General features: G+C 39.2%; 1 protein-coding gene across 3 annotated transcripts; it reads left to right on the top strand.

Moving 5' to 3' along the window:
- The first annotated feature begins 8,893 nt into the window (after positions 1 to 8,893).
- On the top strand, positions 8,894 to 18,436 carry LOC137298437 (uncharacterized). Of its 3 annotated transcripts, none has more exons than XM_067830704.1 (3): positions 8,894 to 8,918; positions 9,270 to 9,437; positions 16,796 to 18,436. In XM_067830704.1, the coding sequence occupies exons 2-3, from the start codon at positions 9,332 to 9,334 to the stop codon at positions 18,286 to 18,288; spliced, it is 1,599 nt and encodes a 532-aa protein (XP_067686805.1). In that variant the 5' UTR covers positions 8,894 to 8,918; positions 9,270 to 9,331; the 3' UTR covers positions 18,289 to 18,436. The 3 variants fall into 3 exon arrangements, with proteins under 3 accessions (XP_067686805.1, XP_067686804.1, XP_067686806.1); XM_067830703.1 differs by having other exon boundaries at positions 8,895 to 8,923; XM_067830705.1 differs by having other exon boundaries at positions 8,907 to 8,923; positions 9,280 to 9,437.
- Positions 18,437 to 19,783: the final 1,347 nt, after the last annotated feature.

Below are 19,783 nucleotides of genomic sequence, written 5' to 3'. Positions count from 1 at the left end.
AGATCCTTAACAGTTTTTACAGAAAAATACTTATCCCTTATGATGGAGAATTCAACACAGTCAAGCAGGATATGCTTGACCGTGACTCTCTCATCACAAGGGATACAAAACGGAGGATCCTCACCTTTTAAAAGGTATGCATGAGTGTATCTTGTATGGACAATACGACATCGTCGCAAAATGACTTCTTCAAATCTGGACTGACAACCCCAGTATGTATAACCAATGTAGGGTTTTATTTCATGTAGTTTATTGATACCTACTTGGGTGACCCACTTCTTCTGCATCAGATCACGAGTGTAAGTTCTAATGCTAGCTTTGTAATCAGTGTATGGGATAAGAAGTGGTGTCACAGATTTGTTGAGTGCTGCCTTAGCTGCAAGATCGGCCATTGCGTTACCGGAAATGCCAACATGGCTGGGTAACCAACAGAAGACGATGTCGTACTGGCCAGTAGCAAGATCATTATATAATTCAATAATTTCAATTAAAAGTGGATGTTTACAAGAAAGATTTTTAATCGCCTGAAGGCAAGAAAGAGAGTCGGAATAGATTATATATTGTTTATGTTTATGGCGTCTTTGAATATATTTAAGAGCTGTTAATATGGCGTTAACCTCAGCGGTAAAAATAGAACTGTTGTCTGGTAATCTAGAAGATATTGTTCTGGATCCAATGACAGTGGCACAAGCTACTGCGCCACCGTCCTTGGACCCATCTGTAAATAAGGATTTATAACTGCTAAATTTATGTTTCAATTGATTATATTCTTGTTTATACTGTAATTCATTAGTTTCTCATTTTTAAAATGTGGTCAATGTTAGGTCCACTTGGGGCCTAACCAACTGCCAAGGAGAAGAAGAAAGAAGACGGGAAGGAGCTATATTTTCCAGCTCAATGCCGGCAGCAGCAAGAAATGGTTTAATTCTTAAACCAAGAGGCGGTACAAGCGAAGATTTCATATTGTATAAGTCCTCACACAGAGGACTGAAAACACAGTTATATGCAGGGTTTGACTCACTGGAATATAATTTTGTTACATACTGTAAAGCTAATTTGATACGTCGCTGCTCAAGAGATGGCTCATCGGCCTCAACGTACAAGCTGTCAACAGGTGAAGTTCGAAAGGAGCCAAGACAAAGTCTTAGACCTTAATGGTGAACAGAATCTAAAAGTTACAGGTTGCTTTTACAGGCTCCACCATATACAATGGAGCCATAATCAAGTTTTGACCAGATCAGTGATCGATAAAGTTGCAGGAGGGTAGCTTGCTCCCCTCCCCATTTAGAATTTGAAACGACTTTCAACAAGTCAAGTGCCTTCAGGCATTTAGTTTTGAGGGATTTGATATGTGATAGAAACGTTAAATGTGAGTAAAAAATTAATCCCAAGAACTTGGCCTCCTTTACAACTTTGATGGGAGTGCCATCTAGAGATAGTTTTGGGTCCTTATGTGGCTTATATGTTCTGCAAAAATGTATACAATTAGTTTTGGACTTCGAAAATTTGAAGCCGTTTTCAAGACACCATTCATTCATTTTGTTTAAACACAACTGCAGTTGCCGTTCAATAGTATGCATATTTTTACCCCGGCAAGAAATATTAAGATCATCCACGAAAAGCGATCCATCAACTGAATCGTTTAAAAATTTTGATAAACTGTTGATCTTGATGCTAAAAAGAGTGACAGATAAAATACTGCCTTGTGGAACACCCTGATCCTGATTGAAATGATCAGACAGGGTAGAACCCACACGGACCTGGAATTGTCTGTCATTTAAAAAGTTGGCAATAAATTGAGGCAAACGACCTCGCAAACCAAAGTCATGTAAATCCCTCAAAATACCATGTTTCCAGGTTGTGTCATATGCTTTTTCAAGATCAAAAAAGATAGACACAGCATGTTGTTTATTAATTAGTGCGTTTTTAACAAATGATTCCAGTCGCACTAAGTGATCGACAGTACTTCTGTTTTTACGGAAACCACACTGTATATCTGTGATAAGATTATTTGTTTCCAAGTACCAAACAAGTCGATTATTTATCATGCGTTCCATGGTCTTGCAAACACAGCTAGTTAGTGAAATAGGTCGATAACTGGACGGATCAGTATGATCACGTCCAGGTTTAGGTATTGGTACTACTATGGCGTCACGCCATGACGGAGGAAAGTTACCCGATGTCCAAATATCATCGAAAATATTGAGAAGAGTTTCTAGGCAGGATTCCGGTAAGTGCTTCAGGAGTTGATAATGTATGTTATCAGCTCCAGTAGCAGTGTCATGAGCTTGATCAAGAGCAGTATGGAGTTCATGAATAGAAAACGTTTCATTATAATCTTCCCCATTATCAGAATTGAAATTAATAGTTTTCTTTTCTTCTTGTTTTTGATATTGCTGGAAATTTGGCACATAAGTGGAAGAGGAAGAGTGTTTAGCAAGGGTTTCACCTAGTTTATTAGCAATATCTGATTTATCAGTAAGCAATTGATCTCCATCTTTAAGATGATGGACAGTAGATTTATTACCTTTACCTTTGATTTTCTGGACCATCTTCCATACCTTGGACATGGGTGTCCGAGAATTTATTTTGGACACATAATTTTGCCAAGATTGGCGTTTGTGCTTTAGCATTCAAAATTTTAAATTTGTTTAAATTATGTACCATAGGATGGCGACGGAAATAATGTTCTGCCTTTTTCCTTGCCTTCCTTGCTTGTTTGCACTCATCGTTGAACCATGGTTTTCTTATGTGTGGAACTACAGAGGAATTTGGTATACACTCATCAGCTATGGAATTCAGTTCATCAGAAAAAGATTTAATAGCACCAGGAACGTCAATAAAACGTTCGGGTTTAAGTTTTTCAGCACACAGTGTTTCATGTAAAGCCCAGTTAGCCTTTTTAAAATTCCGTCTTGATGATGGAGGAACATCAGATGGAGTTACAGCTTTTAATATAGTAGGAAAATGGTCACTTCCACACAGGTCATCGTGGACTGACCATTCGAATTCATTTAATAGTTCTGAATTTGTCAATGACAAGTCGAGAGCAGAATAAGTCCCTGTACCAGGGTGTAAATATGTGTTGGAACCATCATTATAAATACATAAGTCGTTGTCAGAACAAAAGTCCTCCAACAATTTGCCTCTAGTGTTTGTATTTACACTACCACAGAGTGGGTTGTGCCCATTTAAATCTCCCATTATAATACAGGGCTTCGGGAGCTGATCATATAGAGCTTGAAGATCGGTTTTGGCAAAAGCCGAAGACGGTGAAATATAAAGAGAGCATAGCGTAAACGCTACATGTAAAGTAATTCTCACTGCAACAGCCTGCATATTAGTATTAAGTGAAACTGGGCTTTGAATAACGTTTTGTTTGACTAGAATGGATGATCCGCCAGTGACCTTATCACCCGGAGGTGAAAAGCAATGATATGCATTAAAATGATGAAGGTCAAATGTATCTGTTTGCTTTAAATATGTCTCTTGGAGACATATCGCTGAAGGTGTAAAATCTTGGACTAATTCTAATCTTGTAATTCAGGTAAATTAGTCCTCAATCCTCTGCAGTTCCACTGTATAATATTATTGGAATAAACTATCTTTTGGGGGGATTTATTGGGGATCTACCCCGCACTCTTTTGGAGGGCGACAAGCTATGTGCCCTAGAATGGACGTTTTCAGAAACGTCCATGTCTTCAAGAGACCCGTATTTATTGAACAATTGAATTTTGTTCTGTGACCCCTTAGGAGCTCTGCCACTTTGTTGTTTTGAAGCATCATGCTTTGGCTTCGGTTTACTTTTCACCGTTTGTTGACTATCAGCTATCGATTGAGACTTTGAGTGTGACTGTGATGATGATTTGTGATCAGAAGAAGTCTTTGATGTACTAGGAAGTGATTCCTCAGTCTGTGATGATATAGCAGGGTACAAAAGCTGTGGAGAATCGCAATTTACCCAAGTCAAGGTAGTTTGGCAGCCTGTGGTTGATGTTGTTTTAGAGCTAGACCCCGATGATGTTTTTGCTACTGCAGCATAACTGTCTTGAAGATCAGTTCTCTTTAACAGTTTTTTGGCCTCGGGAAAAGAGATATTTTGAGTGAATTTTATTTTATTGATCTCCATTTGCTCTTTCCAAACAGGACAGTCTTTTGAGAATGATGAATGTTCCCCGTTACAGTTAGTGCATTTTTTGACATTACTGTCACAATCTGTGACAATCACTGCAGTGAGCACACGCAACAGACAATGTGCAAGTATTTACACCGTGCCCAAACTTTTGGCATTTGAAACACCTAAGAGGGTTTGGAATGTATGTCTCAACACTGAGGTTACAATAACCTGCCTTTAGTGATTTTGGTGCAGTAGGTAGCGAAAAAGAAAACAGACAGGTGTTAGTTTGAATGGTTGTGCCATTTTGTCGGGATGAGAAACGTTTTACATTAAGTATACCCTGATCCTTCATCTCGGAGACGATATCTAGTTCTGACATGTCGGTCAGCAATCGCTCACGATCTCTAACAATCCCCTTGCTCATATTGAAGGTCTTGTGAGCTGAGACAGTAACGGAAATGCCAACAAAAGTTTTGGTATTTAAAAGGTTAGTTGGCTGTTGTCTTTTGGCACATTCGATCAACAGTGCACCAGAACGCAATCTTCTAATACTCTTCACATTGCCGACAATGCCTTGGATACCTTTAGACACAGCAAAAGGATTCCATTTTAATGGTGTCAAATCATTTGTCTCCATGACAACAAATCGTGGCCAGTAATCAATTGGTTTGGACAGTCTGAGGTCGTTGTCAACAAGGTCATTTTCAACAGGACGTTTAGTCTTTTTGTTTGGGGTTTCGTAAGCCATGGTTTGTGTTTTAGATTTCATCATCCGAGCTCCCCATCCACCACGGAGTATCACAAGGACAATGCTCAAAACAAGTGGGTCTCCAACTTGCAGCACCAAGGATACTCGGATGATATACTCGAGCAGAAGAGTTACAATTAACAAATCCACCAGATTGGCCCATGAGCCACCGCCTTCTGGCATAAGACTCTAGGCAAAAGTGCATAACATCATAGTTTGAACTGTAAACATCTTATGGGAACAGTTTTGCCAAGACCAAAGATTAACATTTTCAAATCAAATTTGTGTGATGATAAATAAATCAAAGTCCACACACAGTGCTTGGCGTGACCAGCCGATTGATAGAATCGGGCCGATTCTACCACCCGTCTAGGTGAAGTCAGGGCCAAAGTGGTGTGTTGAGCAATAGGGGCAAAATGGGTCAGCCTCCTACTGCCCTCAACCACCAGTCTACCGTCCTCCACCGACACGGGACGCAACCCACGGCAAACAGGTTGCCCAATTTGGTCGCCTCTTACGACCAGCAATGGGGTGCTGTGGACACATTCTGTCCCGGGTCCACACGGGAGAAGAGCACTTAGCATTACCCAGCACCCACCACGAGGAGGTGGCTCTTCCCGGGTGCCACGTACGCCTATGACGAAGGTGTGGAACATGATACAGAAAATTAAGGGTAAAGGTTCCAAATCTAGTGTTCATCATCCTGAAAGATGGCTCCAGTATAATAACCAATAAATCTGACATTGCAAATAAATTGGGTGAAACTTTGGCTGTCCATTCTTCATCATCTAGTTGTAATCCTCAATTTCAAAAATATAAAAATCAACAAGAAAAAATGAAACTTTATTTTAATTCTGACAATGGTGAAGATTATAATGAAGTATTTTCACTACATGAACTTGATACTACTTTAGCACAAGCTCATGAAAGAGCAACAGGAGCTGATAAAATCCACCATCAGCTTTTAAAACATTTCCCCAACTCATGTCTTGAAACACTTTTAAATATTTTTTATAATATTTGGACAACTGGACAGTTTCCTCCGTTGTGGCGTAATGCCATTGTTTTTCCCATACCTAAGCCTGGCTGGGATCATACTGATCCATCAAGCTATCGGCCTATTTCATTGACGAGTTGCGTTTGTAAAACCACGGAACGCATGGTCAAAAATCTACTGGTGTGATTTTCAGAAACGAATAATCTTATCACGAACATTCAGTGTGGTTTTCGAAAAAATAGAAGTGCTATTGACCATTTGGTTCGGTTGGAATCATTCGTTAAAAAATCCGTTGTAAATAACTAACATGCTGTATCATTCTTTTTTGACCTGGAAAAAGCTTACGATAAAACAAGGAAACATGGTATTTTAAAAGATTTACATGACTTTGGGTTGACGAGCCATTTACCTAATTTTATATCTCAGTTTTTAGCAGACAGGCAATTTCAGGTTCGAGTGGATACAACCCTGTCTGATCTTTACAATCAGAGTGTTCCACAAGCCATTAATTTGTCCGTCACATTATTTAGAATAAAGATAAATAGTTTATCAAAAGTTTTAAACGATTCAATAGATGGGTCGTTATTTGTGGATGATTTTAATATTTCCTGTCGTGGTAAAAATATGAATACTATGGAATAGCAACTGGAATTGTGTTTAAACAAGATAAATAAATGGTGTCTTGAAAATGGCTTTAAATTCTCTAGAACGACAACGAATTGCATACATTCTGCCGTAAATACAAACCACACAAAGACCCTGAACTATCCCGGGATGGTACGCCCATCAAAGTTGTCAATAAAGCCAAATTCTTGGGTCTAATATTTGATTCCCACTTAACGTTTCTTCCACATATAAAATCCCTTAAAACTAAATGCTTGAAGGCACTTGACTTGTTGAAAGTCGTTTCCAATTCTAAATGGGGAGGGGATCAAGCTACAAAACTATATTCAAATGAATCAAATCCTGCATTTAACTGTGTTTTTAATCCTCTTCATGAGGATCTATACAACAAAAAAAACTTCTTTTGTTCCGCCTTTGGGTATAAGGGCGAAATATTTCATAACTGCAGCTGGCATTGAGCTAGAAAACGTATCTCCTTCCCGTCTGCTTTCTTTCCTCCTTGGCAGTTAGTTAGACGAGAAGTTGATCTAACACTGGCAAAATTGATAAAAATCAGAAGCAAATGACTTACAGTATAAACAGGAATATAATCAATTACCCAGATGGGTATAAATATATTACATGCAATAAAACCTTATGTTGGTTATACCTACTTGGGTTGTCAGTCCAGATTTGAGGTGGTCATCATACGATGATGTCGCATTGGCCACACAAGGTATATTCGTGAATACCTATTGAAAGGTGATCTTCCTTTCTGCATCCCTTGTGATGAAAGAATTATAGTCAAGCATATTTTGCTTGACTGTGTTGAATATTTCATGAAAAGGGATAAGTATTTTAAATCACGAACTATGAAGGATCGTTTTAGTAACGTAAATTCTCATTTAATTCTTGCATTTCTAAAAGAATCAGATTTGTTAAGTGATTTGTAAATAGATATATATTTTATGACTGGAAGTTTGAATTATTAACTAAAATTGCTAGTGGCTGTATCCTCGAGGGGGTTAAAGTACTGTAAAATTATCGTCCCCCGGAGAGTAAATATAAACTTACCAGGATTTTTAGACATAATATTCCTGTATTTTAATTGTGGCTAGCATTTCTTACAATCGCCAGCAGCTGAAGGGATGGTGTAAATCCAACTAGGGTCCATGTAGGTAGCAAAGGTACTGTAAGTCTCCATGGTCCCTAATCTGGTGATCTAGCTTCATTTGTTGGCGATCTATAACCTGTTTTTATTTTGTACTGTCTAAATAGTGATATTAGTTTTAACGTTCCACGCTAGTTTTATTGCAAATTGTGATAATCTAGTTGTCGGTAAAACCATAAACTCCTGAATAAGTTTACAAAAACAAATAACAGTGCGGATTGTAGAAATATCTTTAGAAATATCAAAACAGTTTCAGAAATTATGTAGTGTAAAGAAAGCTAAATAGGAAAGGGATATACTTGATAACATTATCGACACAGCAAACGACAAGAACTGTCCCCGATTTTGGAGAGTAATCAAAAGATATTGTTATGATAGTGCTTGCCCACAAATTATTTCACCTGAGACATGGCATGAATATTTTCAACATCTTCAAACCCCAATAACGCAAATAATATTTCTGAACATATTTCTGAATTCTTGTCTAATCACAATATTTACAAATTTTTGCAATAGCAGTGATGCTGAGATCGCCAGCTGTATAAGTGACCATGTAATTATCTATACCATTGAAAAGTTAAAGTGTGGCACTACCTTTGTGAACACCACTACATGCTACTCACCTTCATGATTTCTCTTCATGTATCTAGGAAATTTATTTGCAACCAAATCGCAATGACATGACAGAAAAGTATTAAGTCTTTCGGAGAGATGGTGCTTGTTGTTAGATGTTGCACTCGGCAATTTTATGACGATGCTACAACACTCGAATCTGGACATTACAGTGATTCTCATTGCATAAATTACGCAGTTGGCACACGACATGCAATCGTCCAGTCAGCGAGGCTTATGATAAGACAAACCACATATTGCTTTCATAAAGTAGTATCAGTTGAAACTTGCCTCAGTCATTAGCTTCCAGTTCAAAATTTCTTGGCGATCAGTGCTCCGTATATATGATATAGTAAATTTAGAAACTATCATTGGGGTTTAACCGGCACTTTCAAACCCGTTGAAGATGCAATCCGATCTTGCTCATAAGAACATGCGTGTTCGGAGACTGAAAATCCCTCCTGCATCCACACATCTGGATCAAAATTGGCCGCGACACTCATTTAACAGTATGTACCTCGGGGCTGTTTTGTGACTGACATGTTAAAACTGAGCCATGTACCTTTACTATCAATCATCGTTAGACAGGTTTATTCCCAGATTAAATAGGGCGTATTATGATCAGTGCCTTGACATGCCTTGGGTTCACTAGGTAAATCCTGACCCACAGGTAAGGTAGGTTTATTTACTTATCACATAATAGTTTGTATAATAATAATTACAAACAATAGCATACAGACATTATTCCGTCTTGTGCCATTCTACAAGTTGGTGGTACATAGATGACAAAACTTTATGGATGATCAACTTCTAATTTTTGACATATGCTTTTCTACGAACATAATCAGATAATACACTTTCCGCTCTGAACCATCGCGCCCACCCACCCGTCTTCTCTCCCCGACTTAAAGTGGTGATTTGTCTGTTGGTTCGCCACTGTTCGGCGTGGCATTAAACCGATAAAAATCATATCGAGTGTATTGTTGCTTTTGGTACATTATCACAACATAATTTTCTCCAGTTCTGCATAGACAGACCCAGATAAGATTCGATTGTTTCCACCGGTGTGTCTTGGGGTGCACGATGTTTCCTCTGTGCCTGTATCTACTGATGGTATCGACACAGCGCTTGTCCACTGCTCAACTCACTTTTCCGGAAGATATATTAAAAGACAGTATGACACCATACAGTAAGTAAAGCGTACTGTATAAGGATTGCCTACAAGTTTTTAATGCACTTATGGTCATAGCAACTACTGTCGATGAGTGAAAGATGACATTAATTTAGCTGAGCCATTTCTGAAATACGACATGCTGTCAGTCGTTAGAACGCGGGAAAATTGGCTATTTCTTCTTGCTGTTTATTTTGTCTTTGCCCATTATGTGCATGCCACCTTCAACAATATTCCAACCGTACCACGACGTGCTGAACCATAACAGGTTTTATCAAAGTGTGCGTATCATATAGGAGATGTTTGCCCACTCATTTTAACTACTACCTCACCGACATGTCATTTGTACACACAACCCAAGATTTCACCTGGATTCCCCTCATGCCAGTGAAGAAGGGGCGTGAGATTTCAGTAATAATTGCCATGCTTTACTAAACTTCATTAACTTTTAAATGAGACCCAAACATATGACCCAGGACTCGGCCTCCTGCACAACTTTGATGGGTGTACCATTTAAACATAGCTCTGGAACTTTATGCGGCTTATATTTAATACAGCAAAATTGTTTGCAATCAGATTTTGGCTTAGAAAATTTAAAACCGCTTTCAAGTGATAATTTATAAGATTTATTGAGACAAAGTCATGTCTTTCTGTTGTTTGCATATTTTACCACGACAAGAAATATTAGAATCATCCACGAAAAGTGATCCATCTACTGAATCATTTAAAACCTTAGACAGAGTGTTTATTATAATGCTATGAATACAGCTTGTGGGGCACCCTCATCATGACTAATGCTCGGACAGGGTTGATCTCACTCGGACTTGAAAGTCCCTGACTTAAATATAGCAAACCAATATCATGCAAACCCTTAAAACTGGCGTGCGTCCAGTAGTCTCTTTCAAAATCAAAGAAAATTGAGGATGCATTTTGTTCAGACACTAGTGCATTTTAACTAATGATTCTAATCGTACTAAATGATCAATAGTACCACACTAGTAATAAAGTAATGAACTTCTAAAAATGCCACTCAAAGGAAGTCAGATAGTTTACCCATTAAAGGGCACCGATGAACGGCACCTGCTCGTGGTGGGTGGTGGGTAACGCTGAGAGCCGTTCACCCCCGTCGTGGACCCGGGGGGATATTTGGTCCACCAACCCGTTTGCCGTGGGTTGCGGCCCTGTGTCGGTGGAGGACTGGGGGTTGAGGGCTCTGGGAGCTTGCAACCGCGTTGCCTTTGCTCAACACACCCCTTCGACCCTTACTTCACCTAGACGGGTGGTTGAATGGGCCCGGTTCAACCAATCGCCTGGTCACGCCAAGCCCTGAGTATTTCATTATGTAATGTTAAAAATTATATCCTTGTAAGTCTTGGCGAATTTTTGGACTTGCGTAATTTCAAATATACATTTTCATGTTTTTGCCTAGAGTCGTATGCCCAGAAGGCGACGGCTCATGGGCCAATCCGGTGAAATTATTAAACTTTATTTTTACTGCTGGAGTATATCATCCAGGTATCCTTGGTGCTGCAAGCTGGAGATCCGCTTGTTTTTGGCATTATCCTTGTGATACCCCATGGTGGGTGGGGAGCTCGGATGATGAACCTTTCCACAATAACTATTGCTTACGAAACCCCTATTACCAGAAATAAACGTCCACTTGACCCTGATCCTGATGTTAATGACCAGCGACTGCCCACTTCCAATGATTACTGACCACGTAATCAATCAAGGTGCACTTCTAGTTGAGTGCAGTAGAAAACAACAGGCAACCAACCTCCTGTCAACTGACTCGTTTGTCGGTATCCCTGTATCAGTCTCTGCCCACCGAAAACTTAACACAAGCAAAGGCATAATAAGAGACCGGGATAGACATTTTTTCTGACATGCTGGAAATAGATATTGTCTCCGAGATGAAAGATCAAGGTGTTTTATATGATAAACGCTTCACAACTCGGAAGAATAATGAAACCCTCCAAACCAATGCATATCTGTTCTCTTTCTCCACTCCGAGTGCTCCAAAGTCAATAAAGGCTGGCTACTGCCATATCAAAGTGGAGACAAATTCACTAAGATGTTTCAAGTGCCAGAAGTATGGTCATGGTGTCAATACCCTCACATTGTCTGTTGTGTGTGCTCACTGTAGTGAGAAAACACACACAACCTAAGATTGTGACACTAATTACAAGAAATGCACAAATTGTTCAGGAGACCATTTCCTCTTCCTCTAAAGAGTGCCCAATTTGGAGACACCAGATGGAAATCAACAAGATGAAATATTCTCAAAATATAAGTTTTGCCGAAGCAAAACAGCTTGTACAAAGATGTGATCACCAAGAAACATATGCTTCAAAAACCAGGACACCAGCTGGAGGACCTCCAAAAGTACCTAAAGCATCTTCCAGCAGCCAAACAAATTTGACCTGGGTCAAAACCGATTCTCCGCAGATTTTCTCAACTGCAGTTTCAACTCAAACAGCAGAGCCACTTTCTGGCATGTCTCAAACTCAGTCAGAGCAAATTCCTACTCCTGACGCATCCTCTCAGTCAACCAAAACAGTCGTTATCTAATGTGCATCGAATTACTAAAGGCAAAAATAAACCTATGCCCGAGTATTCAAAGAAACAAAGTGGTAGAGCCCCAAAAGCATCAGAAAATAGAATTAAAATTAACTTTACAACAGATATGGATCACTCGAGGACATGGACGTGTCCGAAAACGTCCATTATAGGGCACAAAGCTTGTCGCCCTCCAAAAAAGTACGGGGTAGATCCCCAATAAATCCGCCAAAAAGATAGGTTATTCCAGTAGCATCTTACAGTGGAATTGCAGAGGACTGAGGCATAATTTCAGTCAGTTACAATTATTAGTGATGGATTGTACGCCATCAGCATTCTGTCTGCAGGAGACTTATTTAAAGCAGGCAGATCCTTTTGAAATACGCCATTTCAATGCTTGTCATTGTTTCTCACTTCCTAGTAAAAAAGACTATTACACATAGCCCTATTAAACTTACATCTAATCTTCACTTTACATGTAACGCTCATATTATGCTCTTTGTATGTCTCACCGTCGACAGCTCTTCAGAAGACTGACCTTCAAATCCTTTACAAACCGTGTATTATTATGGGAGATTTGAATGGTCACACTCTGGGGTGGTACAGCTATGAATAGTAAAGGTAAACTATTGGAAGAGTTCTGTTCATATAATGATTTATGCTTATAAAATGACGGTTCTAACACATATTTACATCCTGACACGGGAACATATTCGGCTCTTGATCTGTCAATTACAGACCCTGAACTATTAGGTGAATTTGAACTTATATCGAACTCTGTGTTGTGAAAGACTTAAACCTGAACTTTTTACAGATATCCCTGATGCCATAAAGAATTTCTCTTCGAACTCAATAATATAGCTGACGAGTGTATCCCTAAATCCTCTGCCATTCCAGACATACGAAAAGCATGGTTCACCGATGTGTGCAAACAGGCTAGGAAGGCACGGAAGAAAGCGGAACATTATTTCCGTCGCCATCCCATGGTCCATAACTTGAATAATTTCAAGATCTTAAACGCTAAGGCACGGCGTACTTTCAAGCACAGTAAGCGCCAATCCTGGCAGTTTTGTGTCAAAAATAGACTCCTGAACACCGATATCAAAGGTATGGAATATGATCCAGAAAATCAAACTAGTATTAAACTTCTCAAAGACGGAGACGAATTATTAACTAGTAAATCTGATATTGCAAACAAACTTGGAGAAACTTTAGCCAAACACTCTTCCTCATGGAATTATGTACCTCAGTTCCAAAAATATAAGCAACAACAGGAAACGAAAACTATTAATTTTAATTCAGATAATGGGGAAGACTACAATGACATATTTTCTATTCATGAGCTTCATACTACTCTGGAACAAGCTCACGATACTGCTACAGGAGCTGATAACATACATTACATTGGACGTCTGGAAACTTTCCTTCTTCATGGCGTGATGCTATCCCTAAACTAATCCCTAAACCTGGACGTGATCATACAGATCCTTCGAACTATCGACCTATTTCGCTTATCATCTGCGTTTGCAAAACCATGGAGCGTATGATCAATAATCGACGTGTTTGGTACCTGGATACCAATACCACGTGTATTCAATGTGGTTTCCGTAAAAATAGAAGTACCGTTGATCACTTAGTGTGTCTGGAATCATTTTATAAAAACGTTCTAATTAATAAACACAATGCACTGTCTATATTTTTATCTAGAAAAAGCATATGACACAACCTGGAAATATGGCATCTTAAAAGATTTACACGACTTTGGATTGCAAGGTCGTTTACCTCAATTTATAGCTATTTTTTTCAATGACAGACAATTTCAAGTGCGCGTGGGTTCTACCCTGTCTAATCTTTACAAGCAGGATCAGGGTGTTGTCCACAAGGCAGTATTTTGTCTGTCACTCTTCTGAACATAAAGGTCAACAGTTTATCTAAAGTTTTAAACGATCTAATAGATGGATCGCTATTTGTGGATGATTTTAATATTTCTTTTTGTGGGAAAAATATGCATACTATTGAACGGCAACTACAGTTAAATAGATAAATGGTGTCTTGAAAACGGCTTCAAATTTTCTAAATAAAGAACCAATTGTATACATTTCTGTCGTAAATACAAACCCCATAAAGACCCAGAACTATTTCTAAGTGGTACCCCAATCAAAGTGGTCAAGGAGGCCACGTTCTTGGGAGTTATTTTCTATTCACATTTGACCTTTTTGCCGCATATTAAATCCCTAAAAGCCAAATGCTTGAAGGCACTCGATTTATTAAAGGTTATTTCTAATTCAAAATGGGGAGGGGATCAGACTACCCTCCTTCACTTATATAGATCACTTGTGCAATCTAACTTGATTATGGTTCCATCGTATATGGTGGAGCCTGTCAAAGCAACCTAAAACAACTTGATTCTGGCCATCACCAAGGCCTAAGACTTTGTCTTTGTTCTTTTAGAACCTCTCCTATCGACAGTCTTTACGTCGAAGCTGATGAGCCTTCTCTCATCCAACGCCGTATAAAACTATCTTTACAATCCATTACAAAATTAGCTTCTAATGTGTCTAATCCTGCATATAACTGTGTCTTTAATCCTCTGTATGAGGATTTGTATAACAAACTGAAGCTAACGCCATACTAACGGCTCTTAAATACATTCAACTGCACCCTAAACATAAACAGTATATAATATATTCCTACTCTCTCTCTCTTGCCTTCAGGCTATTACAAATATTCCTTGTAAACATCCACTTTTAATAGAAATAATTGAATTGTATAATGATCTTGCTACTGGCCAATATGACATCGGACCCGTGAAGGTCCCGGGGTAGAATAGGCCTTCAGCAACCCATGCTTGCCATAAAAGGTGACTATGCTTGTCGTAAGAGGCGACTAACGGGATCGGGTGGTCAGACTAGCTGACTTGGTTGACACATGTCATCGGTTCCCCATTGCGCAGATCGATGCTCATGTTGTTGATCACTGGATTGTCTGGTCCAGACTCGATTATTTACAGACCGTCGCCATATAGCTGGAATATTGCTAAGTGCGACGTAAAACTGAACTCACTCACTCACTCAATATGACATCGTCTTTTGTTGGTTACCAAGCCATGTGGGCATTTCTGGTAACACAATGGCAGATCTTGCTGCCAAGGCAGCACTCAACAAATCTGTGACACCACTTCTTATCCCATAACACTGATTACAAAGCTAGCATTAGAACTTACATCCGTGATCTGATGCAAAAGAAGTGGGACACCCAAGTAGGTATAAATAAATTACATGAAATAAAACCGTATATTGGTTACACCTACTTGGGCTGTCAGTCCAGATTTGCAGAGGTTATTTTACGACGATGTCGTATTGGCCATACTAGATATACTCATGCATCACGTTTTAGTGAGGATCCTCCATTTTGCATCCCTTGTCATGAGAGAGTCACGGTCAAGCATATTCTGCTTGAATGCGTTGCGTATTCCATCACAAGAGATCAGTATTTTAATTCACGAACTATGAAGGATCGTTTTAGCAATGTTAGTCCTCGTTTAATTATTGCATTTTTGAAGGAATTAGATTTGTTGAATGAATTGTCTAATCACTAGTTTTACACTTTACTCTGTGATATTCTAGTTAGTTTTACTGTCCTTCGTTTTTACAATGTATGTGCTATTAATTAATTTGTATTTTTATAATTAATCGTTCTCGTCACGGTATGGCTGCAATATTTCGACGTGACGTTAAATATTAACACACTCACTCACCCATTAAAATTATAAAAGAGGCCTTGTTCCTGCTAATCATTTCCGATCAACATTAGACTTTTCGCTCTCATGTAAAATAGTTGAAAAAGACATGGCTGAATGCAATAGATATACAGAAAGTTCTTTCAAATTCTAAGCGGGAAGAGAATCAACAGAGCTTCATTTAACTGTATACATCATTAATCCGTCTCAAACTTGGTTATTGCAAAAGCAACCTCAAACATTATCAATGTCAAAGACTTTGTCTTGGGTCTTTCCAACTTCCCAAGTTGAAGCAGATGTGCCCTCCATTAAATATCGCTGCATTAACCTGCCTTTGCAATATACTGCAAAACACAAAACTGTGTTGTAATAAATAGAATCCAGCATAAAACTGTGTCTTTAAACTCGCTCATGTGGATCTGTATAATAAAATGTGTACTCTTATTCTCTTGCATACGATATTAAATGATTCATTTCTGCTGCTGATATCGAACTTGAAAACATATCTGGTTTCCCCACACTGATGTTTTTCAAAAGAAATAGATAATACATTCTTATGTACACCCTGACGTTGTACGGCGGTTGAAGTACTGTAGAAAATACTGTCCTCCTAGGAGGGTTTCGTAATTCCTGCATGTCGACTCATGAACTGTGACGCATGATTGTATTTCGGTTGTAATCAGTCTCGTCTTTGTCATCGTCCAGTAAACGTCTTGTGTTTGTTCATCGATGTTGAGTGTTTTGTAGACCGGAAGACCTTACAACCTTCAGTTGCTGGCGATCTGTAGCCTGTATTATATACTGTATTTTTTGCGTAGTTCTACATTTTATCATAATATCGTTTTAAATCAAATCTGTCATACTCTGATGTTTCCAAGCACTTTGATGATATAACTTTATTAAGGTTTAGTGCAATCACTTTTTCTTGTGATGGTATGTTTGCAATAGTGCCGATGTGGCATTAAATATTATAATAATTTACTCACTCCAGCCTGTCTCGCCAATCAGCTAACTTTCACTTTCATATACTACAGTTATTACTCTAATATACAATACGTTTTTCTGTTTCTTTGCTTAGGTTGTCGTTTGAACCCCGTTGCAGGCCTTTGCCGGAGTCAGATCAGGAGGTACTTCTACAACATCACATCTGGTGTGTGTCAGGCCTTTAGTTACAGTGGGTGCACAGGAAACGACAACAATTTCCATACCACCCAACAGTGTGTTGGTGCTTGCGTTTGTTCGAAGCCTGCAGTCAGTAACCCTTGCAGCAATAGTGTTGCAGTGGGCCTACAAAGAGTATACTTTGACTCTATATCTGGCCAGTGCAAACAGCTGGCATATGGGACATGCATGGAAAACACCAACATGTACCCCAGTCTTCACCAGTGTCAGCAGACATGTTCGCTGTGCCAATTGATCAGAGACAGTGGGCCGTGTAAAGGCAGTTATCGAAGATACTATTTCGATAACTCTCACAACAGATGTGTTGAATTCTTCTATGGTGGATGTGGTGGTAATGCCAACAATTTTCTGAGGAAATCGGAATGTGAAAAAATCTGTTCTCCAAAACAAAATATTTCAGTTCGGATTGTTAAGAATACAGATTTGCTAAGAATTAGATATCCAAATATATCAAGTGCAAATGTTCAGATTTCAAAACCTGTTGCAAATTGGCAGTTATCTAAAACGTTGTTTTTGCGTCCACATAGCTTTGTTTCCACCTTCAATAATGGTAAATATCTTTTATCAGTATCTCCGTCTGTAAGTTCACAAAAGACTCCAAGTACACCATACAACCCTGCCCGCCATCTGCGATTGTACATAGAGCATAACCCCCAAGTAATTCAGAACTCATATCTCCATCATCATGAAGCTTCACATTCAGCAGAGGAAGCAAGTATAACAGAAGAACCACAGGAAATAGAAGCCAGTCAGAGTGATCTTTCATCAGCGACTACACCACCACTTAGACCCAGAACATTTCTATTCAGATTAAGGCTTGGAAAGACTACAAAAGAGAAGGTGACACAAGAAATTAAGCGTGCCATAACCACAAACAGTCCAGTTCAGTGGAAACGCACTACGTCAAAGAAACAAACATCTCCAGCCAATAGTGTTTTAGATGAGTCAAACACTTCAAGACATATCAACACCCCAGAAACACGGAAGGCAGTGAAGAAATCTGGCTTGACTGTGGAGGGTGTAATTGCAAAGGAAAGTCGGCCATATTTATCTGGATATGTAAACAGTCCGATAGGTTGGAATATGACTGGACAATACCCGTTTACAACACCAAGAAGTCTGCCCACTTCAACTGACAGTACAAGAAATTCCATTTCTAGCAATAACAAACAAAAACATGCACTCGCGCGTACGATATCTGTGCCAAGAACACTGGCAACCCCTGTGCCAAGAACACAGGCAACCCTAAATGGACAGTCTCCTGGACTCTCTCCATCAGGACCTAAAATGTCGAGCCTCACAACCTCTAATGCCGTAAAATTCATTCTGAACCTTATCAGTGCGCCTTACAACATGATGAACGTTTCACATAATCATGGCCTGGCATAATTAATGCAACTGGTCACACTTTCATCGAGACCAATTTGTCTCACAGATATGCACAAATCCAACCATAAGTAAAGCATTACGTCGAAGACAGCCACTATATAGAAGTATTTCTCTTAAGTTACCTTTGGACCTTTTCTCCAGCTGTAAGTGTTCCTAAATAAATACAAAGAAAAGAAACCTTACATTTGGCCTTGCTTTTTCCACATCCGTCTGCGACATAACGAAAGCAGGATCCGCCCTAAGTCGGGGTCCCTACAAACCATCAGCACATTTAAAGGTCACATGCAATAAAACTACATCTCTGCAAATTCTGATACCTTTCTGTATACATTTACCAAAACCAATCATCAAAAATGCCAATTCAACCCGTGAAGTTGAAAAAAAAACGCGATGAAAAAAAAGCAGGCAAAATCGAAGTTCGAACGATTCACTAATGTTCCCCCAGCCCTGGGGGAAAAAGTGGTTTCAACAGCTATGCTGCGCTATGCTGCGCTATGCTCATACGCATCCACAGTGAACAGGTTCGCGGAGCTTGAAACAGTATTCCTTGCCCGGCGTATGAGGACTTGAGGAGTAGTCTAATCTTGGTTGTGTACACAAACAAGCAAATATCTACTCGTTACATAGAAAAACATGTTGATTGTGATAAGAAGACCCTGTCACAGAGAAAAGTCAATGTCTGTTTTGTTGACACCTATATGTCTGCCTGTCTGTCTGCTAATGATATTATGCAATGCACAACTTCAATCAGTGACCACGTGCGATTTGAAATTAACACCTATCAGGATTACAAGCCATAAACAGAGCATACAGTGGAATGTGACTACTGCCAGGTGATGATTTCCCTCAACTGCTAATATAATTACAATTGATAACGAATTAATGATCAACACAGGTTGGTGAAATCAACAAAACTGTAATTCCGATCAACACAAACACAATGGGGCTACAACGTCACTTGAAGAAAGTCAGCTGAAAAGCTTTATTTCACAAATAAAGCCTTTGTCAGGCCCTTTGATCTCACCGCCACTTTTGAATCCGTAATTAATCTACCACCGGTCAAAACGGCAATTTTATGGTCATCAATATATGTTCATCTCAGCGAACATGTATCTCCTATGATTTCTTTGGTTTTCATAATGCATGATCGTTGGGCTTGTTGTATCCCTTGTTCTATGTACCTTTTTATGTTCTTCACTGTCAGTACTTTTGCGAGATTTAGATCTAATCTCTTCTTTTATCTTTTTATACTTCGAGAGTTCAGAGAGGACGAAACTAAACTCCTCCTCCGAGATTTTATTATCGGTATGTGCGGTGGAAATATGGTCGTCTATGGTGTTCAGCTTTGCTTCAGCCAGAACCCTGATCTGGTCATGTTCCAATGCTTTATGATGCAATCTGCGGGAAACAAATCTACAAACCAACTCCACCAACCCTATCACACCAGCCGATATTTTGAAGCCTAACACTACTGGTGCGGCTAGGATATTTGCCA

The sequence above is a fragment of the Haliotis asinina genome, chromosome 10 (genome assembly GCF_037392515.1).
Source record: "Haliotis asinina isolate JCU_RB_2024 chromosome 10, JCU_Hal_asi_v2, whole genome shotgun sequence".
NCBI classification, from domain to species: domain Eukaryota; kingdom Metazoa; phylum Mollusca; class Gastropoda; order Lepetellida; family Haliotidae; genus Haliotis; species Haliotis asinina.
The sequence above is the reverse complement of the archived record's forward strand: the minus strand, read 5'-3'. Positions and strand labels throughout refer to the sequence as shown.